We start from the raw sequence: 27,041 nt of genomic DNA on the forward strand, positions 1-27,041 counted from the left end.
TTTCTTCATCATTTATTTTGATTTGTTGCAGATGGTGCAATGGCTTCTCTCCTTTGAAAATGTTAATTAAGAAATGATCACCCATTCCCATCCTCTAGAATATGTTCACCTGTTTATGTATTTTCAGTTTAAATATTTACAGAGTAGGTTACAGTTATAACAACATTTACCTTAATTGTTTTGGTGAAGTTAGTTTGCTTCTGAATTTGCTTTCAGCAAAGAATAATTCCACACAAAACATGTTACGACCAGAATTCAGCAGACCATGAAGTTCAAGAGATCAAGAGTTCAAGACTAACAGTGGTTACAGTAATCAGCTCTTGATTTGCAAACCAGGGGAACGGTTTTTCTTGCCTTCTTTAACAGGGGTAAGATACTAATTTCAGTGGTAACTGATAGATTTACAGATATCAGAATGTAGAGCAGCACAGTAAGTATAAAGCAGATATTTTGCTGACAGTAACAAAAAATCACCATTTCAACTTGGTGTTCCCCCTAACCATCTTAGCTCTTAATTCAGAAATACACCGTACTGTACTTCAGTAGCAGAACAGGTTGAGATGGAGGATAGGAAAATGTATAACAAACTGTCTCAAAACCACTATCTTGAGACTGAGGTAAGCATTAAAAACATGAAACTAAGAACTGCAAGAAGCTCAAAAAAATAATCAAATGGGAACCACAAACTATACCAGAAACCTTGCTTTGGGAAAAAAAACAAAGACATTAATAGACAATAACCTTACATTTATTCCTAGGCTTCTAAGTGTATGAAGAAAACATCACAACAGAACAGAACTGAGAATAACAAAGGAAAAGGTGTATAAAAGAAGAGAGCAAGATACGAGCAGACAGGAAGAAACAGAGGAAGTAACTAGTACAGGAGGAACAAGTAACAGCCACAAGTGACAAAATCGTAGCAGAAAGAAAACAAAAAATCTCGTTTAGAATTATTGAGTTTTCCAATATATAAATTATTTATTTGCATTGAGATATAAAAATTATAAATACAATTGATGTAAAACAGTATCTGATAAAAAAGCACTTATGCAGTTAATCTGTCCACAGAAGTTGACCAAGACTCGGAGACTTTGGCCCAGTGAAGATGATCTGACATCAACTTGAAGATCCACTGCTAATTAGCGTAATTGTCAAGCAACACTACCATGACTTTTTGAGAACAGAGTAAAATCATCTTGAATTGGAAATCAGTATTCAACCTTCAACACCTTCAAGTCACATCAAACTAACACAGCGCAGTTTCTTTCATATTGTCCTAATTGGAAAAAAAATAATCAGATTACTATCAGACTTCTTAGTATTTCTGGATGAGTAAAAGTAAGGCAGAACCACCAGTCAAAGAACTCAGCCGAACATAACTTGAAAACACTGCCAGATCTTGTCCCTGGCCTGATGAGCAGGAAGTACATGAAGGCACCAAGGATATTCATGGTATCAGTTCTCTTCACTGACTGATGTGCTGATGAGATCTCTCTGAATACAATGGCTCTCCAGCTAGCACAGAATGGGTTTTTAAGATTGGACTTACAGCATTTTGTAGAGTTGGTCCTCCCAGCAACAGTTTATAATTTACAACTAAATACAAAGTTTACAAATGATTACTGTTATTTGTTGTTTTTTTGTTTGTTTGTTTGTTTGTTTTCCTGGGCAATTAAACCCCGTTAAGTCATTTTCTGTTTCTATTTTGAAAGAGCAAGTGATAACTACCTTCAAAGACTCTGGAGACCAAAAACAGTAAGCCTGCTTCTTAGGAGCATGAAATAGAGCGCGTCTGCTGATAATAGTAACATGTAAAACTGAAGAAAGCTATTTCTTGTCTTAATGGAAGATACAGTTTTCCAGACTCATCGTGGATATGCATAGTAGCCATGGCAGTGGCAAGTTATTAGCTGTTCTGCTTTAGTGCACAGCAGATGTGTGCACTGAGGCTCGCATGTCAGCGTGTAGCGATTCACTGATAAATCAAAGCCGTATGAATCAACGTTGTAACCTACAGTCTCCAAATTGTACAATCTAGCATTTAAATGGGAACATGGGAAAGAAACATTATACAGCCCCGTGATACTTTTTTTTTTTTTTTTTTTTTTTTTAAACTCAACTGATGCCTTTGAAAACATCAGTAATCTCCTCTTGAGGTATCTTATTCTTACAGGCAGATTCAAATTATTTACATGAAACCTACAACTGTGTCCTAACTTGAGATAATCTCACATTGAACAAAAAAAATTGAAATGAGTTACATCTCGCTCGTTCCTAAAAATGTAGAAAATTTTACAAATAAAGGACAAGTTAAAAAGTATTTCTGATCACCATAAGGTCTAGATTCAGACGTTCAGTCCAAACAGTGCTTTTCAGGAGCAGTACAATACTACTTTCAGTCAAAGTCATGTTCCATCATCTATTCAATCTTATATTTCACACAGTTCAAAATAAGAGATACACCAATGGATATAATTTTACCAAATTAAAAAGGAGTGATTCTTCATTTGCTAAAAAGTGTATCAAGGGACATGGAGCAATTAGGATAATGAAAGGGAAATGGACTATCAGGTTTAACAGAGATTCATTCTGCAAAGTAAGAGAAACATCTTTCATTAGAGCCAGCATCTCAGTCCACTTCTGTGTTTGTTGACCACTACCTACAGTTGCATGTAGGCTTAACCTGAATCCTTTTCCCTTTCACTGTAGTTAACAGGCTACAAAATGCTGCACAGGGCAAGACAGAATATTGCCATAACTACTCTCCTTTTTTCTTAATTAATCTCACCAGAAACTCAAAGTAATATCAGTAGCATCATCTCCATGGGCATTGCTGAAGATTCAAGGTATGTGAACACTAAACCATTATTTTTCTAATTCTAGCTGCAATGGGTTTCAACTAGTGAAACAAATTCCTTTGCCTCCTCAAGCAGCAGCTGATGCAAAGATTCTGAAAGCAAAATCAATTCTGACAACAAAAACATCATCTGTGTTCCTTGTTCTTCCACAAAGTGGACAGGGACCACTCAGTCTTGAGATAGTCTCCTAAGATGGTCAACTGTTAAATACCAAAATGCTCTCAGGATTGCTGTTTACTTTCCAATAAGCTCACAAAAGTTTGTCTTCCAGTATCCTTCCACCCCCAATGTGCTTTTCATTACTTCACCTGGAATTCTAACAAGATACAGAGGCGGGAGTGAGTTCTATGTCTCAAGTATGCTGTTTCTCATTCACAGGCCAATTTACTATCAAAGCTGGAGAGTCCAATAGCAAAAGCCTGAAGAGCACAGAGAGGATAGTTATAGTCCAGAGTGAAAACGTCTTCTGCTACACGACCGAACTGCATCACAATGTAGTCAGCTGGGGAGAAAAAAAAAAGAGACCAGCAATTTTTAGAGGTAAGCAAAGAAAATAAACAAAAAGAAGTTTAAAAGTGTCTATCAGTCCCAAATATACGCAGTTGGTGTATCCATCTTTCTCACCAAACTGGCTTTAAAATCTGTTGACTGTAGTGACTGTGGCATTCTACAGATTACCTTCCTTCTAAGAACCAAGGCTCAAACCACTCTCTCATTGCATTGAAGGTGTGATGTTAACTCTTTCCCCTGCAACAGACTTGCAGTTCCTCTCTCTCCTTTTCATGCTGCTATTGAAAGCAGCCTCTCAGCACTCACCCCCAAAAAGTCAGGTCTTTTGAAGTTTTCTCGACAGAATTCCCCAGTAATTCTGAGCTAACTTCCTTCACCCAGTCTCCCTTCTCCAGGAATAGTGTTCTATTCCTCTGAAACCTCATGAAATATACTGTTTTTTTCCTGTTTAAATAACTCCCTCCTCCACTCTCCACCAGACTCTTACGGTCATTGTCGTGGACAATCTGGAAGTTCTTCACTGAGGCCTGAGTAACTCTCCCATGGAAATTCAAAACATAGGACTGAGTATCATCATTCCAGACTGGAGCCTTGTTGTGCAACTCAATGAGGTTCTCTAAATCTTTAGTTTGCCATTTTGACAGAAGACTCTCATTTTCCTATTTAGAAGAAAGAAACATTTTATCAGATTCAGAATGACTCTGCTTTTGCGCACTGCCTCTCTCACATGTGCATTCTGTGACTTCAGCGTCATTTCCTACTAAATGAAATGCTGGCACTTAAACTCAGTCCTACTGAAAGTATCCTGCAAGTAACAAGAAAATACTTTCCAAGCACTCCTTCCTACACTATAAACTATTACCATATCTCTACCCAAACAAGAAAAAAGTGCGACAAAAAGCATGCATGTGGACAGAAAAGACAGCAATTCACACATCACAGATGACTGCCATCCTGCTAGCAGGAACCTCCTTTTTGAGATTTATATGGTTTCTGTTCATTTGTAAACCTTCTATTTTCAATATTCTAAACTTTGAAACAAAAGAAAATAATGTAAAATTAACTACGTAGTTAATGCATATGCCTCGTGGCTGTGTTGTGTGTCATGAGGTGTTTCCAAAGGCTGAAGGAGATGTAAGTACGATGTAAGTAGGTTAAATGTCATCCTATGTTGTCTAATAAAAGGTGCATGATATGAAAAACATACAGAGAAATAAAAATTAAAAGATGCAAAAAGGAGGCAAAATAGTACAGTAAGACTGAGAAAAAATTACTTACAAGGAACTGGAAACTGTAGTGAGACACAAGACGTGATTTTATTTTAAAAGCTATGCAACAAATAACATAAAATGTAATAATATAAGCTAAAACTGACAAGAAAAAGAATCCAAGAAGTTTAAGTTATTTAACAGGAAGGAGGTGATCAGAAAGCAGTATTTTCAGGCTGAAAAAGCACTGAAGTGCTTTAGTATTGCAAACAGATAAAAAATAGGTTATTCTAAAAAATTCATTTTCCTTAAAGTAAAGCTTGTTCTAATTAAGATAATTATTTAATGCACTTATTCTCATCTTCATTTTACTTTTATAACGGTGCAAAAAGAACTTTAAAAATTGGAACAAACAAGTTATGTTTAGATATTTGTTTTTGTTTTAATGTGCAGGCAATATTACTTAATCAGAGGCATCACACTACAGCAAAGGAAGACAAAAACAGTTAAACTTCTCAGCTTTGTGGGATGGTCAACATGCCTGACAGACGAGATATCATCTAGAGACACCTTGACAAGTTTCAGAAGTGGGCCCAGGTGAACCTCATAAAGTTCAACAAATTTAAGAGCAAAGTCTTGCAACTGGATCATGGCAATTCCCACTATCCCACTACTAATACAAAATGAGGAACAAAACAATGGAGCAAAAAGGACTTGGGTACACTGGTGGATGGCAAGCTAGACATGAGCCAGCAATGTACCTTCAAAGCTCAGAAAGCCAAGCACATCTTGTGCTGCATCCAAAGAAGCATGGTCAGCAGAGCAAGGGAACTGATCCTGCCCCTTTTTACTCTGAGCTGGTGAGACCTTATTTGGAGTGCAACATTCAGATGTGAGGTCTTCAGTACAGGAGGGACACGGGCCTGTTGGAGTGTATTCAGAGGAAGAACACCTCCACTATGAGGACAGGCTGAAAGAGCTCTGGGGAGACCTGATAGCACTCTTTCAGTATCTAAAAGGGGGCTATAAGAAAGAAGGGGTCTGTTTAGCAGGGTCTGTTATGACAGGACAAGGGAAATTGTCTCAAATTAAAAGGGGGGAAATTTAGACTGGATATATGGAAAATGTCTTTCACAGTGAGGGTAGTGAAACATTGGAACAGGTTGCCCAGAGGAGGTAGATGTCCCAGTCCTGGAGACAGTCAAGGTCACACTGGACCAGGCTCTGAGCAACCTGATTTAGATGAAGATGTCCCTTTTAATTACTGGGGAGTTGGACTAGACGACATTTATGTGTCCCTTGGAACTCAAACGATTCTGTGATTATAAAACTTTGGAACAGCTTTATGTTTCAGCCTTGGCCACAGTCACTATGCTTGCCTGCTAACAAAGCAGTAGATATAAAGGGTGAGAAAAATACATTAAGGGCCTTTGATGAAAAGGGGTTGTACTTGCAACAGCAACAAGACAGAGTAGCCATTTGCAATAGCCAAGTAAGTAACATTTAGGCTGCCTAAAAGACAAATAAGAATACAAACAGGATTCAGAAACTTACAAGTGACGTAAAAGGCAAGAATAAATTAATCATCACCTTTGAGCAACACTGTTACTGCCCGTTAGACTCAGTAACAGCCACAGCCATGACCAACCACTCTCTATCAAGAATGATTGTCAGTAACACCCACACTTCCTTGAGAAAGTTTTAACTCCGTAACTCACATTTCGTGGCTGGACTGGAATTCGCTTATGATTCATATTCATTCCTGGAATGATCACAGACATTTTTCTGGGGCCTTTGAATCCTAATACATTGGTTTCCTGAAATACAAGGAAAGACACTATTTTCAGGAATGGATATACTCCATCATGCAGAACGAAAGACAGCAAAGCTGAACTTGAATTCACATTTACGTTATTTTCAGAGATTTGCTGGCTATAACTGTGCTAGCTGGATATCACAAGAATGTTCCTAAAGAATGACTGGCATTTTTCTTTAGGTTCCATTACTTGTGTTTACGAGTAGACATACTATTTTCTCTCATTTTTATTCTTTGATTAAGATTAATGATTAAGAATAGAACTAGAAGGCAAGGTAGTCATCATCCATTCAAGCCTCAATCTTAAAACAAATAGATTTTTCCAGAGTACTGCATGATTCTGCTCCATGTAGAGTTAATACAGAAAGCAAAGGAAAGAAGTCTTCCTTGGTATTCTTAAACCACTTATTTAATAATGTCAACCAAAACCCAGTGGTCTGAAGTGATCTGTACCCATGTCAGCACTTTTCTAAGACAGAATCTTTTAGAATCGCTGAATTAAGTGATACAACTTCTCCTGATGTGCTAGTGCATTTTAACAGATGAAGAATAAAGTTCTTCAGAGTTGCAATCTCTCTTATTTCATTTTAAAAGATCTAGGAACATAATTGAGAACAAGAGCACTGATTTTATTCATATATAAACTTCACAAAACTTCATATGAAAAGTACTGATATGTGAAAAGCTGACTTTATATATCTGCTATACTCATTTTAAAACCTTGCTCTGTACAGTTAGGTACTGTATACAAAGGAAAGATCTGCTGATATTTCTGTGAACAGGTTAGTACTGGAATTATCAAGTCCATTTTTTCCCCTCTGTGCCACTAAGATCAGTAGCCAAAAAAAAGTAAAATCATGCTTCAGGCTAATGAACCTTTAAATTTCTGCTACTGTACCCATGATAAAAGATAAAAACTTCTACATGACTGAATTGGATTTTGTGAAGTATCTCAGATTTTCCTTAAACCTCAGGATTGGAGTCTAACAATTTTTGGTCAAGTAACAAGCTCGTTACAACATTAATTTGGGTCTGTCTCCCTCTGACATCAATGAAAAAAAAAAAAAAAATCAAACTCATAAGAAATTATATTTGAGGCTTCTGCCCTTTATCTTACCTGGTGGAAATCAGTTCTAAAGTTTAATGGAGGAGGCTGCAGGCAGCATCATTTTGTGAGCCTTGTCTCCTTAGTAATCAGCCTACAAACTAGAAGGAGGCAAAAGGGAAGAGGCACTACTTACATAATAAATAGCTGCGAGTTCTTGTCGTGTATGAGCCTTTTCCACTTGACCCTGTGCCTTTATTGGGCTTACTCCATGGTCATAGACTGTAAACTTAGTTCCCATGAGGTTTGACCTAATGTCAGGATATGGAAAGACAAACAAAAAGAAAGAGGCATCAGTAGAAATTTTTATTATCTTCCAAAAGCATGTGTGCATGACAGAAAAGTTAGGCATCTCCAGTCACCTAGTCTTTCTCCAGTCATCTCAGTAAGGAATTTCAGTAAAGAGCACCTTGTAAAACTGGGCACATAACCTGTCCTGAAAAGCACTGAGCCAGAACTCCTCCAAATCATCATTATGAACGGTAACTGAATAAAGACTGACAACCTATTTGAATACAGTAAGCTAGAAGTGACAAATTGTTTCTCTCTGAATAGAGAGCAGATTGCTATCCATAACTCTAACTAAACAAATATGTAAATTCCATCTATCCCACTGCAGAATATGTAAATTTTTCTGCAGTTTTTATTGATTGTTCTTACCTGAGTTTTCCAATGAAACTCTCCCCTTCCCGGGACAAATCAGTTGGGTCAACTGATATGACGTAATTGGACGTTTTGCTCTTTTTTCGTTTTCTACCTGCAAGAAGAAACATCTGGAAATACAAAACTTTTATCAAGACTGGAGTTTTGAAAGAATGCAGAGGCACTGCTATCCAGACTGTTACCTCTCTATTTCCCATATCCATTCCCACTTTTGTTCTGAACTGTTATTACTGTGTTGCTGATTTTGACCTCTCACACAAGTATACAACCTGAAATCCTGTTCTTCCAATTAAATCATTCAGCATTCTAGATTAAAGGCAATTGTCTTTTCCAGTTGTTCCCTCTTTTCATCTGGAACAGCTCAATCTCCCTGCTTTTCTTTAACCCTGACATTTTAAAACTTTTTAATTTCATCTTTCTTTGTATTTTGGCTTCTAAACTTGCAAACACTTTCCTTAGTGTCTTGACCAGATATAAGTTTCCCTCATCCTCATGTCTCTCCTCTGCTTCTAGTTTCTTATTGATTTATGCAGTGTTCTTCATTACACTAAAATGTTATGTCTAGGAATACAACAGCCAAGACACTGTACACTGCTTCCAATACCTTTCTGTTGTTATCCTTTTCCAGATGCATGTAATAAGTAGGGAAGAGGCCTCGGTCCATTCCCTTCTTATCTCTAGTGACTCGACACTTGACTGTAATACCACGGGGCGCAGGGCGCAATGCAAATTCCTCCAACTTCTCTACTTCTCCCAGATGTGCAACCGCCTGAGGGGATGGACTACAGGAAGCACCTATTTCCTACAGGAAAAACCATCATATTAGAAAACCAACATCAGACCAGAGATTTCAGTATTCCCCACGAAAAGGAAGGTCTGCTGAAACAGATGTCCCAAGAACATATTTGAGAAAAGAAAGTTGAATGTTAAAACATCTGTGTTTCTCCGAAGAAAGTGGATAAAAACTTTTTTACTCTAGCTCTCCTAGGGAAGGAGAGAAAATAAAGCTGTTATCCAGAGTGAATTACTAGAAATGAGAAAACAGGTTGAGACAGTGCAAACATTCTAAACAAAGAGCTTCTCTGCTTCTAGAATTTCAAACCCTGTGGTAAATAAGTCAGCATGATATGCCGGATGGATGCTGCAGTAAGACAGACTGGTGTTCTCTGGCTGAAAAAATCACTAAGCTTATGTTGGTTCAAAAAAGCAGCAGAAATGGAGTAAGACGGCAGTGCTGGAGATACCTTGGAATAATATATATAGTTAGGATGCATGCTATGGTCATCAAAGACACTGGAATTCTAGCAGTAATATATCAGATATTAAAGTCATTTTTTAGAGGAAGCTAGCTTGGCATGGCCTGGTGTCAGTGCTAACAGCAGAGCCATGACATGGGGCTGGGACAGGCCTCACCATGCTGCTGGGCAGGGCAGCGAGGAAAGCTCACTCAACCCAGAGTCCTGGGCCCTCGGATAGGACGGAGGGAGCCCACTGCCCTGAGTTGGGTGCTTCTCAGTCCTTTCCTTAAGAGAAGAGGAAAACATGGGCCAGCACCTCCCAAACTTCCATTTGTAGGATCCGAGGGAGTGGCACAGAGCTGCATTAGGGAAGGGTGAAGTTGGGTGTTTGGTTTGATTCTTCTCTGAGAGGATGCCTGGTCATGCAACAGGCTTCCCAGGGTAGTGGTCAAGGTGCCAAGCTGCTAGAATTCAGTGTTGTCCAATGACTGCTTGGACAATCAGACAAAGGGTTTGAATTTTGGGTGGTTCTGTGGGGAGCCAGAACTTGGAAACTGTGATCCCTACAGGTCCCTTACAGCTCAACATGCTCTGTGATTCTGTGAAACCTTGTAGACTGCAAAATTTGGAGTATTCCTCCTTCATCTTGGAGATGAATGAGTTTGCTCGTTTATCCCTATTAGCAGCTTCATACAGTATAAAATCTGAGTGAGTACACATACAGACTCACTTGAAATTCCCTCATGAGGAATTTCCAAGTCATCTCCAGCAACTGTCAACCACACCTCAGTTTTTTGATTTACTAGCAATTAGATCTCTTCTATTACTCACTGGCTAATGTAGAACAGTATACACACAGCCTCCTCACAAATACACTCAGTTGGGTCACTTGAATATTATAGCATGGACTTCCAGGATCCAGGATCCCTGGAGCCTTTTATCCTCTCTATTCACTCCTTGTTCTCTTACGCTTGCTGTCTCGTGACTCAACTTGATCCTCTTCCCTTGTGTCCCTCTCTCTAGCACCTCATAGTAAGCTTTGTACAATCCCAGAATTTTCCCCACTCCATCCCAAAATTCTGTTCCCCCTTGCATCCCATCTCATAAAACCTATAATAGAGGTAGCAATCTCTCTTAATTTGTATGGCATTTCAGAGCTTCTCTGAATCATCTTAGCAGATTTTGAACCAAAGACAACGATCTAATCTTTCTTCTTTGAGCATCACAGGAGCACGTGATTCAGAGTGTTTCCCTGTTCACTGATTAGGTTACTTGGGTCAAGTTTCTTCACCCATCATTGTTCCTTTGATGACTACCAGGTCTTCCTATTAATTACATGTTCTTCTGTTAGGTAATCTGACAATACTGTCCTTTGACTTCAAGGATTAACGATAACTGCAAAATAGTATTTTAACACAGTGCTAACGGGGTTAGTAGTAAAATCAATAACATGCCCAATTCTCATCAGAAACTCATTTCAAAACACCTACTGCAAAGGATTTCTCAACGGTTGCAGAATGAAGCCTCTCAGATTCAGGATGTGGTGACTGAGATGCTGGTCTCTTACTTACTTCTTCCTCTTCTTCTGTGTCCTCCTCATCAAAATTCAAACTGCCTGAAATTCCTGTCAGAACACAGAATCAAGCATATAACCTCTAAAACAAAGTGTCATGAGTATGTGGCATCACTAATTCACATACAATCTTTGTGTAACTATTATCGATTTTTTTTTCAAATTGCTGATTTTCTTCTTGTCCTATATCATTTTCTGAGCGTTGTAATTCTGATAATACTATGTATATAAAACTGACAGCAGTAGAAACATTTTACAGCTGTCAGACTGTGGCTGATAAAGCTTTCATTAATACATATTTTACCAAGCAATATATTATATAACCAACGTGCTATCATGAATTAAATTTTGCTTATTTTTATATGCAAAAAACCAACAACCTCTCCATAGTTCAAGAACAAAAAAGGCAATCCAACTCTATAGTGGTAGGTAAAACCTACCCTGTAGGTTGAACTCTGTACAGTTTACATTCTTCATAATTTCCTCTTAGTGTTATTGAAGTGGATTATGACAATTCGTTAGTTAAAGCTTCTTCTGTTTTATATCATCAGTACATCAGTAGCAATAACTTACCAAGTCTCAAATACTAATACTGATTTGATTGTCCCAAAATATATTTAATATTAATCACAGCTATATAGAGGTGATATGAATAAATAAAATATCTGTATGTATCACTGTTTGGTGTTTCCTCTCTACACAGAGTTACGTTGTTTGGTTCTGTGATTCCATCCTTTAATTTTGCTGTAGAATGGAAAAGTACATAATGAATTATAGAAAATTAATAGGCTTAGTCTGCTATAGCCAAATTATTTTCTGTGAATCAATTTTACAATAATGTTCTAATGTAGGGGGCACTGCTGGGAATTCTTTATTTCAGATAAAACAGAAAAACATCTTAACGATCTGTCTGTAAACTTCTCAAAGCATGCTTAAAAGAGGAAAGGTGTTAACCCTAGTACTCCAGGTCAATGTCGTCATTCACAGTCAATGTTTTACCTTCACTAATTTCTGCTGAAGTTTCTGGATATTCTCTCCTGCTTCTTTCCCTAAATCTCCTGTGATGTTGCTATTCATATGTAAACAGCTGTGGGATGTGACAACTGAATAAAACTATTCCTATACATGGTTGTAATTATGAAGAATATTGGAAACATTCTGGGACACAAGCTCTTCTAATAAAATAAGCTGCTGTATTAAACACTACCAATTATTTTGTTTAGGCTATGTACAACAAAATGCCTTCCTGCAGTACTGACAGCCGTGTAAGTCACTCAGCAACAGAGATGGACGCTCCCATGGGAAAGTACTCTGTGGGATACAGCCTCTGACTCAAGAAGAACATCTCTCTTATTAGACTTCTCAACTGTTAAATTAAAGCATTAGTGGTTTAAGAGGGTTCTACTGTTATGAAAATATTCAAGTATCATATCCAGATACATAATATCTGGAATTAAAATGCCCTGAATTTTAGCAAAATGTGAAATGCAGTTGTGTCACTAACTTATTTGAAAAGGTCAGATAATTGTACAGCACATTTGTATCCAGTTAATAACAGAAGAAGAAACTGCAAATCTGCATTTCTGCATTCTGTACAATCTACTAGTTGTGAATGAAAGCCCTACAAACACTTGTTTCATTGTTTCTTAATTTTCTAATTATTTTTAATGCTACAGAAAAAAAAAGATTACAAGCAGAGGAATCCTAAAAAACACATCTGTCCATTATCAATACTTACCTCGTTTCTGTAAGATTTCTTGCAGATCTGCATTGCCTAACGTTTCTGTTAGAGAGTGTCCATTGTTTTCCTCATCTGCATTTTCTGCTGTTATGGAAGATCCAACAGAGAAAGTTTGGAGTTTGGTTCCTAAATCTTGCACTTCTGATTTCAAGAAAGAAACTGGTCCATCAATGCCTGCAAGCCAAAATGAAACAAACTGTAAAAGTTTCATTTTTACAGATAAAGATATATTCCAGAATGGTTGTTCTTTTCATCCGTTCTTACTTAAGCATGCTTTAAAGTATTAACATATTCTTGTTGAATTCAACCTTTGTCAAGCTAGGCCTTAGTGTGATACAGATCTCGTTACTTCCAACGTTACATACATCAGTTTCCCCTTTTATAAATATGGTGATTGCTTTTATTTTTTCTCCAATGGCTAGAGCAATTAAGATGTATGGTATTTGCCATGCAAGTTGTTATGTGTAATTTGGGCAATTATTTTTTTCTCTTGCTCCAACCTTCAAACTCATTGTTTACAAGTAATGATGTTAAATGAGTGTTCTAAGTAAACATCACCAATCAACTTGTTAAGAATATCCAAAGGCATAGGCCAAACAAAAGAGTAAATTGATGCCTTCGTTAGTTTCAGTAGAAATGTAGAAATGATATTTCCAGGTTTAAACACGTAACACAGCATGCACTGCACTTTGTAGTTGGGGGAGATCTCTTGATGTCATGGTCTGGCATAATATGAGGACTGCTCTGGAAGTGCAGCCCCCTATTTTATTATGTTGACAAATGGCATCAAAGACAAATACTGGTGGTATGGCAGTAGAGAATGAACCTTCCCATTAATATTCCATTATCGTTGCACATGTTGCTGTGTGACAGCCTGACAAAATGGCATCTGACATGGAACTGCATTTGAAAAGTGAAGGTGTGGAATTGAAATTCTCTGTGTGGAAAAAAGCATACCCATTGACGTTCATCAACATTTCCTAACTGTTTATGGAGACTGAACAGTGGATGTTAGCACAGTGAGGCGACAGGTGGTGCATTTCAGCAGTGGTGACAGCAACAGTAGATTACCTCCACTGGTGCAAATGTTCATTTTATTTTTCAATTTTACAAGCACAGAATACAGGCTCTTGCTCGTTGCAGGTCAAAATGCACAGCTAATGGGAGTATGCTGAAAAATAATGTTTTGTAGCTCAGAATTTGCTGTATTAAATAGTGTTATTCCTATCTGTTCCTAATATGTTCTTCCTATCTGTTGTAACTTACATGGAAATAAATAGGTAACTAGGTAATAGGTTACCAACTAGGTAACTCTGGTTTGTTTGTTTATTCCAAATGTTACCCCACAAATTAATTTCCTATTAGTCTAAGAGTGGCAATACAACATTCTGCATTTGTATGCCTCTCAAAGCCTATTTGCTATTACTTTCTTGATAGGCTGACAGGATCTTAACTATCATAAACTACTTCCTGACATTTCTGCTACAATCCAGGGGTTTAACTGTTACTCTTTTTTCCATCCTATGACATGCAAGTCTTTAAAGCTCTCACTAATGCATTTCTTTTCATTCTCAACAAAATGGCTGCTATTTTACTGTAATGTCTTCAGACCAGGGGAGGCTTTGGGTCCCTGATTATGTCATGTTTGTGCCTTTCTGGACCCCTATAACTTGCTTGTCATGTTTCTGTTGTCTCCCAGAAGGCCTTAGGAAAAAAAAGAAAAAAGAAGAAAAAAAAAGAGATAAAAAACAGCCAGAATCTAATCTGGTATTCACAAGCTCTTTGTTTTGATTATTTATGATTTAGTCATACCCAATTTTGAAAAACAGCATACCATGATACCATGAAGAACAGTAAAGGCTGTCAACACAGGACTATCCTCTTTTCTTTGTCCTACTGCTTCAGGAAACTCTCTGACTTTTACTTCGGGATTTGCACCTCCCTACCAATACATTCTACAGTTCTTTTTAACCTAACAAAAGGGAGAGATTACTCAAAAGCAGATGAAGATTCTCAGCTGTCACAAAATTGAAGATAAGATTTTTATTTGTTACACACTTATTTCTCTGTCATATTATATATTATATATTATATATTATACATATATTATATATTATTTATTATTATATATTATAATTATATTATTTATTATTATATATTATAATTATATATTATATATTATACATATTATATATATATATAATATTTCTCTGTCATATTATACAGCAGTTCTATTGCTGTACATAAGAAGATTTGTGATCCGTCTACCTTATGGCTTGACTACTGTCAAAGCAACACAGGTAACCATCTATGACATAAAATGCATGCAGTGGCATGGTGGCAGAACACTGTTACAATCAGGTACTTACCGTGTAACACAACATTATTGTGGAAAGTGGTAGGAGTTTCTACTAAAGGAGTCTGTTCCTCACATCCTTTGGGCTTTGACCTGTGCAGCTTTGCCTCAGGATTTGGCTGCACCATCAGGGGATCAAGACGTTTCTTCTTCTGCTTTTTCTCTAGAAGAGCTCTCTGTGAAATAAAAGAAAAAGCATGAAATAAGGATAAGTAACCAGAGAGCCAGCACCTCAGCCACTGGTGAGGATTTCCAATCAACCTAAATAATGTGCTCCTGTTATCACTCACAGAAATCCTGGGCAGAGATACTACAGTGTCTGGAGTGAGACACTGCTTTTGGCTCTCCACTGATGGGAGACCTATCCTGAGACCATCAACAGATAATTTTAACTCCTTTTCTCCAGACAAAATTGCAGTAAACCTTAATATAAACAGCCAAATTCAGTAGTCACTTAGAATCCACTGTGAAACATTTTATAAAGTATATGTTATAACATGTAGCATGTACTGCAAACTTTATTACTCCATTCATTATACTGAAGCTGACAGAGCAAACTAACCAGCTCACAAGGACTCTCCACTCCTTCCAATGTAGTTACAATTAAATTACTAAACTTTTTGTCTCCTAGGACAACTGCCCAAGCATGCAGAGAATGTATATTTTTTCCTCATTAGTTTGTACAGTAAAACTCAATTTGTACCAAAAGAACTATCACCTAGATAGGTGTCAGAATAAAAGCTCCTGTCCTGATGATTACATGGCAGTTACGTTTTTCATTATATTAGCATACCAGTTCTAATCATCTTTCATCGGAGCTCACTCTGCCACTGCAGTTATAAATGCTGCCACAACATTTATAACAGCAGTAAAAGCAGTTCAAGATTTGCAAAGGACATGGCCTTTGTGACAAAGGCCACAAACTCACAAGAGGATATAACTCAGAAGAGACAGCTCCCAAAAACTAATGTTAGAGATAAGACAGAGGAATAAAAGAAACAAATAAAAAAGTCAGTCATTAAAATAAGACTGATTTAGTAACACAAAAACTGATCAGCCTTACAAAATATTTGTATTTAATTCAGGATTGAAAGAAATTCAAGTGTTAGCGTTAAAAACAAAATATTTTTCCATCATTCATACACACTTGATGTTCATGATTTCCTATTAAATGTAAACAGAAAAACTTCCAAGCTCAAAGCAAATACAGGCACTGCATCATTTTAAAGGCAGCCATGCTTAAATCTTAAAAATTAAGATGATGCATGATGAAGAATTGCAGACCACTTGCCACAGATGGAGATTAATCATGACAGCTTCTTCAGTACTGAAAAAAAACCGTGACAGTTCCTCCTGGGACAAAAATAAACTTGCTTCACCTAATTCTTCTCAGTCTGCAAGAATCCATCGGATAAACAGTACCAATAACTCAATTCACTTGAGATAGAAACGATTTTCAAATTCTTTCCTCTCCTGTTATGATTCTCCTATCTCATGGGATTTTTCCTTTCCTGCTGGGCTTTTTATCTCTGCTTGCGACAGTTTCATACGCAACCACTCCTTTAAAAATTCTAGCACAATTCAGTTCTTGGCCTTTTCTTTATTCTTTATGCTTTTCAGGTACTTTTCTCCAAAATACTTAAATAAGCAAAAACCCACGATTACACTTTGAAGACTAGACTGCAACACACATAGTATTACGTACTGCAGAATTATTTGCAAGGATCATCCTAAAAATACATAGAATTGCACAGAGATTATCAGATCAGTCTAGAGAAAAGTAAGATAAATTGAAATTCTTAGAAAATACTGTTATATTTTTTCTCTAGGAGAATAGTCAGATCAACCAGAAGAATGCAAGTCTTCAAGGATATATTATACATTAGGATAAATTAATGCCAAGTGAAAAAGTTCTTCTCTATTCTCTAAATCTTTAATAGTTAACATAAAAGGAGAATGAAAAAGACAAATTACAAAAAAATAGAATAAGTATTTGAAAAAAAATGTTGCCAAGGCTTCTGTACCTAGTAAATGGACAGGTGAAAAATAAATACATCCTAAAAACAGTAAGAAAGTACATAGCTACTGTTAGAACTGGAAATTGAAACTGGAGTCAGTATAGCACATAATGATTTTTAAAGTTACTTTACTGATTATTCTACAAGATTAGATTTTTTTTAAAGCATATTGGAACATATACTTTATTGCTGGTAGATGTGACAAACCTTTTCACAAGAATTTCAAGATAATCAAAGTGATGAAACTTGATAGCGATTTAAAAAGGATTCTCTCTAAAACTTTGCTTATTGAGATGAAGACAGGACAAGGGGAAACGGCTGGAAACTGCAGCATAGGAAGTTCCGCACAAACATGCGTAAGAGTGGAGTCTCCTTCTCTGGAGATGTTCAAGACCTGCCTGGATGCCTACCTGTGCAACCTGGTGTAGGGAACCTGCTTTGGCAGGGGGGTTGGACTCGATGATCTCTGGAGGTCCCTTCCAACCCCTACAATTCTGTGATTCTGTGTGATTCTGTGAAAATTTACAAGCTAATGGATGGGATGGTTGGTAGCAGCTTTCTCTTTACACAAGGTTGCAAAGCAGTCTTACCTTCAGCACTGTGTGTCTCTAGACTCATTCCACTAAGGTCAAGTTTAAAAAAACATGCTTCTGTCTACTAACCAAATTCTTTTCTCCAGCCCTGTGTCACAGTAAAATTTCATGTAAAATTACAAAAAATCACATGACACAGGAACATTTAACTCATTAAATAAATAACAGGTGCCAGGATTTTGCAAACCCCACGTATTGAGTACACCATAGAAAAGCGTAACTAAAATTGAAGAAATGCTTAAATGATCACAAACCATCAACTCTGGTTCTAGTGAGTTTCCAACAAGCTGCCTAAGAAGCTAGATGCATCAGATGCATACACCATAGCAGACTAGTCTGGTGCTCTTCCTACCACTACGATGAACAGGAAGATGGTACACAACAAGGCTTCAACCACTCCTCTTGAAGGTGCAATATACTATTTATTACTTGATGTGATCTACTTTAGTAAGCCATAAGGCATGGATTTCTGAGGCATAGCCTCTATTCTTTCAGCTCCTCCTTAGTTCACAATAAGATAGCAGGGACAAATGCTAGTGATGATGGCATTAACAAAACTTAAGCGTCAAGACTAATGTCATATTAAATGCAGTCAGAAATGAGCCTTCAGCTTTTACTGTCTCCACCCACAGAGAGCTAGCAGCAGTACAGGTTGAGCTGCTGAGGAAGTAAGCACCGTCTGAGAAGTCATCCCCTCTCTTCTCAAGGAAAACGAAGTACAAAACTTGACTAGACAAAAACTTTGGGGCAGACAGATACGACCCACAGATAGATCTTGATGTCAAGCATCATTATAAACAACACAAATAATAGTGTTCAAAATACATCATAAAGATGGATGAGAGACATATGCCCTTAATACGTCAAAGGTTTATTCTAGATTCTCCATGTGATCAAAGATGCTAAACGCAATCCTGCTGTATCTCACAAGAATATTCTGCAATTCTTATCTCAGTTCCTCTAAACGTTAAGGAAAATTGCTTAAGCATGACATCTGCTACAAACAGTAATGAATCCATTATGTCTGTGATCTGCTACTGACCTTTAGTGCTTCAGAAAGAATGGTACTACTGGTGTAAAAGGAAGACTTTCAAAGTTAACATTCAAACTTAAATATACAATCTGAAATAAGAGACTGTTAGCATTTCTTACCAAATATCACCAACCTACAGTGGGACTGGGGTGTTAAAATATATTTTAATGAAAGTTTCTAGTTGTCAGCTTCGTTGATGCTTGCAATCTTGATCAAATTTTAAAAAAAGGGAAAACAAACAAACAAACAAACAAAAAAAAACAGTACCACAGAAAACTCTGAACCCTGAATCAAATTGCGGAAGTATATGAACTCTATGAATTTACCTCTCAGTTGCTTAACTGGCAGTTGCTCCAAAGGAATTCTGTGATTCTGTGAATTCCATCCAGCCCAGCAGCTTTGTTTTGTTGGAACAGTGATGCATCTCCATGACAATATCTCAAACTGGCATACATTGACCACAGTGCCTAGCAATAAGAGCCACTTGTTGCTACTGGCTCATACCCCAAGCCAACAGTCCTGAAACGGACATCAAGGTTCATCAACAAGTAGTCAGATCATCCCTCTTATGGGAACTTGTTATTAAATGGCATTTAGCACTACGTTCTCCTTTACAAATTACTTCCAAGACCTTTTTCTCAAGCTAAAGCTTTTCATTATCTTATTGTTTTCTCTTTACAACATGTGTTATTAGAAACTTTACAGGTAGCTTTTACAAATACAACCAAGGATATTTTTAACTCCCCAACTCTGAAGTGTGTTAGATAAGTGTCCATATGTAAACGGAGGTCAAGTCAATAATGAATCCGTCTGGATTCAAAGCTATATAAACTCAAATTAGAAATAACAAGTTTTGAGAAAGAGGGCTATTAACTGATGCATTAGTTCCCTGAAAAGTGTTATGTCTTGATTTAAAGATCCTCAGATGAGACAGAATTTCTAAAAAATGTAATTTCAACACAACTTTATGTTCTACCTTGATGAATTTAATCTATAACATAATACAGTGAATTCCGTTTCATGTGAAATGGACAGCTGAATAATTATAACAATCTCACAACTTCTAACTTTTAGGTAAGCACTTGAAATTTCAAACAATGTATACTTCATTGATTTGATGATCTTAGCATCCAGCAAACAGCACCCAGCTGCTTTAAAAAAAGAGACAAAATCTAATATTATATAAATGCTTGGCTGCAAATGTGTTGTTTTGTTTTCTTTTCTTTTCATTTTTTGTTTCTTTTGCAGGGGACAAAAATAACAGTAAGTAGAAAGAAACCGGATATCTTTTTCAAAAACAGTATTACACATCTTTTGGTTGCTCAGGGAACCTTTTACTTTGAGACTCAAAATGCTAATTAGTTACACTTTCCAGCCTCATTATTCATTCCTGCCTTGTAGTGATTCAATCCCAATGAAATGAGTAAGACGTGCAAAAAATAAATGCATAAAAGAAATCAAATCTACAAGCCATGCAAGCTATTTAATAGAAGTCAGGCAGAACTTTAATGAAAAATGTTAGCAATCAGTTCTGCTTTTATTCTTCAGACCATTTTTAATCACTTCACATCCAGTTCTCAAGCCTCTATGACACTATGACTTCATCTGCAGCCTTGGATATCACAACAGAAAATGAACAATGTGGCCTAGACTCATGGTTGCTATTTACCTTATGTAGTTCTGAGCAACAAATTACAAAGTAAATGACAACAGGCCAGGTGATCAAGAGAAAAAGTGGGAAGTGAGAAGAAGGGAGAAGAAGAGAAAACAAGGTCTTTAGCTTTGCTTTCTAAAATAAGATGACTATTTTCTATAGATTATATATAGATGACTATATTTTCTAAAATAGATGACTAATGTTTGTTTTCCTCACATTTATTTTTGCCAGCTTATGCACAACCACTTACTTGATTCTCTAGTTTCAGCTGTCGTAGTTTCATTCCTTCATCCTCAAAGATACTGGAAAGAAGAAACAAATAATTATTACTAGAAATTAGTTTGCATAAGAAAATACGACATCCACAGACTACAACATAGCTGTCAAGACTTCAAAACAACTGTAAAGCATGATTTCTATCCCATAGGAAGACCAAGTTATAAGGCATTATAAAAGAAACATACCTCATTTTCTGTCACAAACAGGACCAGTGATTCAGTCACTGAACTAAACTGCTCTAAAAACATTTTGTAAGCTAAAAAATTTTCATTGCTAATGGACAGATTACGAGCCACTACTGAAGTGGGCTTTCAGACAATTTACAGCTGAAGACTTAATGAAGTTCAAAGCAATTCATCGTAGTCCCCCTTCATACAGTACCCAACTCCAAATTAACTCAAAATTTTAGGTTTCATTGTAGGTCAACGTTACATTATTTTCTCCTTCTACCAGAACTACTCTTAATATCTGTGAGTTTATGCAACTATTCAATTCCTGCAGATATAAGAAATAATTATCTTCCTATTTATTTTATAGCTAATTTTCATAACAACTCCATTTTTTAGTTTTAAGATGTGATCCATATAGTCTTCTCTTTCCTTTTAGATGAGAATGAATTATTACAAAAACTGCAATTTAGAGCTGTCAACTCTAAAAAGAGAAAGTTAATTGACTTGAACACATACACATTGCCTATCATAGCTGTACACTTCCTACATAGCTTTGATAAAGACCTCTCTTGAAGTGAAAGAAGAACAATACTGAAGGAAGAAGTTATTTAATACAGGAAACAAAACCTATGTATTTTACTGATGGCATACAGGGCTAGCCAAAATTTCAATTTAAAAAGGAAATTCACTGTCTGGTCTAGGTGCAGAAATGACCAGTGATGAGAAGTCACAAGCTGGCAGATGGTGCTGAATGTAACCCCAAAAAGGAAAACTGAAAAAAGACACAAGGAGAGAGGTAGAGTGAGGTTTCCACAAAACATAAGACATGAAGTTAACTTCTATTCCTTCTTGCCTCTAAGTTAAAAAATTTGAACTCTGTTGAGGAAATACTGGGTACTTTCAAGTTAAATATTCCAGAACTATATCAAAACAAAAAATGAAATGCAAAAACAAAACAAAACAAAAAAAAAACCTCAAAGGCTGAAATACATGCATATGCTTTGTCATTTTCATAGCTAAACAGATTCCCCAACTCAGAGAAATAGGAATATCATGCAGAAGAAAAAAATTAAAAATAATAATAATAAACTGAGATACCTATGCTATCAAAAAGCTTTTGCTACAAATTTTGAACAGATTGATAATGAATTTTGTTAGCTAATGCAAAGAGAATAGTGTGAATTTAATCTAAATCTATCTTTGCAACACCATGTTGTCCATACTTACATAATACAGGCAAAAGTTGTTTGCAGACCTGTCATCCACCATATTCAGCAGTGTCGTGCAGATTTTCTATTGCGCACTGTTCCCCGCCTTACAAACAGCGGGGTTGCACAGAATTCAGTTAACACACTTCACTGACCACAAGTCAGGTGGTTAACTGTACATTTATTTAATACAATGTCCTTAAGCAATTACAATCTCAGTTAGCAAATGCTCAACAGGTAACAATTCCAAACATATACTAACAAACAAATGGTCTTAGCAAAGCATACAACTTGCTAAAGGGCAAGGGCGCATGCTGAATGTGATGTGCACTCCTAGCTCCCCACCAAACCATTAGATAACTCATGGAAACTCTGAAAGTATATGCCACACTCCATGAATTGCCAGGTAAAGGAGTCTGTCAAGGCATGGTATTTGAATTCCTTGAGAGAGGGCCATAACCAATACCCCCTGGCAAGAAGGGAGATTTCTAAATATTGCTAGGGAGAGTAGTATGACCTGATGTTTGATGGTCAGTTCAGACATTGGTGCATGTAGTGTGAAGGTCTCAGTTCAGATGAGAGGAGATCCTACTCAATAGTGGTCCCTACTCTGCTGGCATTTGGTCTCTGCTGATATTGTTACTTAATTGCTACAGTGCATGCTGCTTCTGCAGTGTGAGGTTAGTCTCATAAGCTATGTGTAGCCCGCTTCATGAAAGAGCAAGGCCTCCCCTGGGTCCTGCAAGAGTTGGTTACACTTCTTTTACGCCTAGAGCCATGGAACCACACCTGTGAGTGCTGTCATACGGTTTTGGCTTGGTGCAGCACCGGCTTGACGTGAAACAACATGACAACAGTGTGGCACTACATTCAGCCAGAAGTTGCTGGGTCAGGCTCTTGACATCAGTTCAGATCATGATCAAGAGGGGCAGTTGGGTTTATTGGTTCTCTCAGCAACACAACTGCCATAGGCTATGCACCAAGACGGCAAACAAGATGATTATGCAAAAAACTGCTATCAGAGCTTTGACTGGTCTTCACCTAATTATGTCTTTCCCTTCAGCATACCTTTTCAGGAGAATCCCACAAACCCCATCATGCAAGGGGGTTGGAAATACATCATTTTAAAGTCTCTTCAAACCCAAGACATTCTACAATTCTATAATACCACTAAATGCAAAACAACCTAACACTAAGTGAAATACAGGTGAAAAGTAAAGAGCTGTTCCAGTTAAAACAGTTGAGTAGGAATACATTAGACTTGGCCAAAAGGAATTCTTTCAGAAATTCATCTTTTTGGAAGTGACTATCCACATGTCAGATATAACGAGGTAAACAATGATGCAGTCTAGTATTGATTAACTGCTGCTAAATTAATGCAAAAAAAAAAAAAAAAAAAGAAAAAAAGAGTATTTATCAGTATAGAGGAATCACAGAATCATCAAGGTTGGAAAAGACCTCAAGTCCAATAGTCAACCCATCAACACCATGTCCCCTAAACCATGTCCTTCAGTGCCACAACTATATGTTTCCTGAGCACCTCCAAGGGATGGTGATCCCACCACTTCACCGGACAGTCTGTTCCAATCAACATCCGTCCACTCTTTCTGAAATTGTTTTCTTCCTAATATCCAACGCAAACCTCCCCTGGTGCAACTTGAGGACATCACCTGAGTACTGCATCCAGTTCTGGGCTCCCTAGTACAAAAAAGACAAGGATCTCCTGGAGAGAGTCCAGCAGAGGGCCACAAAGATGATAAAGGGCCTGCAGTATTTCTCCTATGAGGAAAGGCTGAGCAAATTGGGTGTGTTCAGCCTTGAGAAAAGAAGACACAGAGGGGATCTGATTATTGTGTGTAAGTATCTTAACTGTGGGAGTCAAAAAGACATGGCCAGCCTCTTCTCAGCAGTCTGTAGAGATAGGACAAGGGGAAATGACCATAAACTGGAACAAAGGAAGCTGCACACCAATATACAAAGGAACTTCTTCACAGTAAGGGTGACAGAGCACTGGAACAGGCTGCCCAGGGAGGTTGTGGATTCTCCTTCTCAGGAGACATTCAAGACCTGCCTACCTGTGCAGCCTGCTGTAGGGGACCTGTTTTGCAGGGGGGTTCAACTAAATGATCTCTAGAGATCCCTTCAAGCCCCTGCAATTCTGTGATTCTGTGATTTCCTCTAGTCCTAGTTACCTGGCAGAAAAGATCAACTCCCATCTTGCTACAACCTCCTTTCAGGTAGTAGAGAGCAATAAGGTCTCCACTGAACCTCCTCTTCTCCAGAACAATCACAGTTCCCTCAGCCATTCCTCATTCCAGACCCTTCATGCACTTCTTTGCCTTTCTTTGGACGCACTCCAGCTCCTTCTTGTAGTGTGGGGCACAACTGTACACTGGACTCAAGGTGCAGCCTTACCAGTGCAAAGTACAAGAGGATGTCCCAGTCCCCTAGTCTTCCCTAGTCCCAGTGGCTATGCTAATTCTCATAGAAGGTGGGACACCACTGGCCTTCTTGGCCATCCGGGCACACTGCTAGCTCATGCTTAGCTGGCTTTCAACTAACCCCCCCAGATAATTTTCTTCTCTGCAGTTTTCCAGTAACTGTGCCCCAAACCTGTAGTGATGCACGGGGTTACTGTAATCAAAGTGCAGGACTTCGCACTTGATCTTGTTAAAGCTCATATAACTGGCATCAGCTTATCAGTATAGCCTATCCAGATCCCTCTGTAGAACACTTCCTACAAGCAGATCAACACATCCTCCCAATATGGTGTCATCTGCAGCCTTACTGAGGGTTCACTCAATCCCCTTGAACAAATCATCAATAAAGATACTGAACAGGAGTGGCACCAATATTGAACCCTGAAGAACGCCACTAGTGACCAGTTGCCCACTGGATTTAACTCTATTCAGTATAACTCTCTGAGCCCAGCTGTCCAACCAGTTTTTTACAAGGGAGACAAACTTTTGTTTCTTAATAAAGATATTCAAATTGTATTACAGGGTAAATGACACAGGAAAGGTGAAATAGTCACTCAAAAGAATTACCTCCATCTATCTTCAGTTTCAAAACAAGTATTTGTGAAAGCATGAAGCCCTAGAATAAAATTATGATCTTCTGAATGGAATGGAATATTATTTGCACTTTCATATCCACATAAACACTCTTTGAAATAAGATAAAAACTAATGTAGTAAGAGATTGTAGCATGAACAGGAACATAATAGTAAAAACAAGAAGTAAAGGAATTGACAGAACAGGAGACTGAAGCAATCCCAGTTCAAGTCTATCCACAGAAAGTTTTCTTACACCACAAAGTAATAAAACAGTAGACTATCCAGGACTGGAAGGGAACCGTGGAGATAAACAAGTATGATCTAACAATACAAACCAATTGAACTTAGCTGCTCATCATACACCACTGTCCTATAGAACATAACTGTCCAACCTTTTGGCCTGCCTGAGCCATACCAAGCAAACAGGAATTGCCATGGGTCACACAAAATGCATACAAACTCAATGTATTTAACTAACAAATCTTACATAAAAAACAGGGAGGAACAAAGGCATAAAACTAGTTGGATGTCTAACTTTGTTTTTGTGGAACTAATGCATCAGATTGGTTCAATGGCAGTGGTTGCCATTCCTAGTGACTTCACTCCACGTGTTCATCACAGATTTTTGATTAAATATTACTTTTCCTGTGCTTCATCCTTGACAATAATTGCTCACAAATGTATGTACTGCCAAAAAGTAATGACATGAATAAGGTGTGACTGTGAAGTGAGGGATATTTTTCTTTGGTAAGAGAGCGCTTATGCAAGTCTGGTAAAGAGACATGATCTTTTTTTTTTCTTTTTTTAAAGTTGAATGTCCGATGGCAACAATATGCATTTAATGTGAAAATCTGTAAGTAATACATTTTTGTTGGCCAAATGGACTTTCAAATATTAAAAAAAAAAAAAAAAAAAAAAAAAAATAGAAAGCACACCTGCATATTTTTCACTGTTCATAGAACTGTTCTAGGCAATGTATCAAAATGCATGAAATTATTTGACATAACTTGATCTTGCCATAATTTAAGTTTCATTCCAAGCACTAATATTGTCAGAAACATAGTACAGATAAGTTGATTTTCACTTTGAAGACACATGTTCAACTCATTCAAATGAGTGGCCAAATTAAGCAAAAATGCTAAATCTTTGAGCCATTTTTAATCTCCACATTCTGGAACAAATTCTCCTTTTGATTCCAGAAAGGACATGATTTCACTTTGCAAAGTCTTTTAGCATTTTACCCTGAATTAGCCACCTTCATTCAGAAAAGTCAACGATGACCCCATAATCAGCATCTATGCTTTTAAGGAACTCCTAAAACTGGTGACGATTCAGTCTCTTGGGCTTTATGAAATTCACAGCTTTGAAGATCTGCGTGGCATCCATTTTTAAAGCTTTTACACATACATTTTCTTGATGCCTGATGCCATGATATTTTATCCGAGTTAGCAGAGGTAATTGTATCATCTTCTATTAATCTTGCAAGTCCCTTTTTTTTACCAACAACCACTGGGGCATCATCAGTAGCTATACCACATATGTTGACAAAGAAAATTGCTGTAATTTTTTCCTTTTTTTTTTTTACTGCTTCATTCAAAAGAATAGATTTAGTTGTGTCTTTCAGTGGCATCAAAGAAGTCATTTCTTCATTTCTTCAGTGATATCATATTTGTTATCAATATCTCTAACAAAAACAGCAAGTAGAACCATATCTGCAGCATCAGTAATTTAAATCATCAAAGAATAAAATTTGAAATTAGCAGTTTTACACTCCAAATCTTTTTCAATAGATTTTTCTATTTCTTCACTTCATCTGTCCATAGTCAAATGGACATATAATATATAATTATAATGTAATATAATCAGTCAAATGGACATATAATATTTGTCATAGACAAACTGACTTTAGAAAAATCTGCTTTTTCTTTTTCTATAACACATTATATCTGCCATGCTTTCT

General features: G+C 37.2%; 1 protein-coding gene across 5 annotated transcripts in view; it reads right to left on the reverse strand.

The window, feature by feature from the left end:
• The window catches only part of TULP3 (TUB like protein 3), a 34,353-nt gene continuing 7,312 nt past the window's right edge, over positions 1-27,041 (reverse strand). For 3 of the 5 annotated variants that reach the window (XM_048954812.1, XM_048954798.1, XM_048954793.1), the window contains exons 2-11: positions 20,620-20,671; positions 15,082-15,244; positions 12,710-12,886; positions 10,889-11,022; positions 8,765-8,962; positions 8,158-8,270; positions 7,634-7,748; positions 6,295-6,393; positions 3,856-4,027; positions 3-3,360 (exon numbers count right to left, since the gene is read on the reverse strand). In XM_048954812.1, the coding sequence (XP_048810769.1) occupies positions 3,227-3,360; positions 3,856-4,027; positions 6,295-6,393; positions 7,634-7,748; positions 8,158-8,270; positions 8,765-8,962; positions 10,889-11,022; positions 12,710-12,886; positions 15,082-15,244; positions 20,620-20,652 (1,338 nt within the window). In that variant the 5' untranslated portion in view covers positions 20,653-20,671 and the 3' untranslated portion in view covers positions 3-3,226. Of the gene's footprint in view, positions 3,361-3,855; positions 4,028-6,294; positions 6,394-7,633; positions 7,749-8,157; positions 8,271-8,764; positions 8,963-10,888; positions 11,023-12,709; positions 12,887-15,081; positions 15,245-19,038; positions 19,232-20,619; positions 20,672-27,041 lie in introns of all 5 variants that reach the window. The other 2 variants (XM_048954815.1, XM_048954806.1) reach the window with 2 other exon arrangements.

Source organism: Lagopus muta, chromosome 1 (assembly GCF_023343835.1).
Source record: "Lagopus muta isolate bLagMut1 chromosome 1, bLagMut1 primary, whole genome shotgun sequence".
Lineage (NCBI taxonomy): Eukaryota > Metazoa > Chordata > Aves > Galliformes > Phasianidae > Lagopus > Lagopus muta.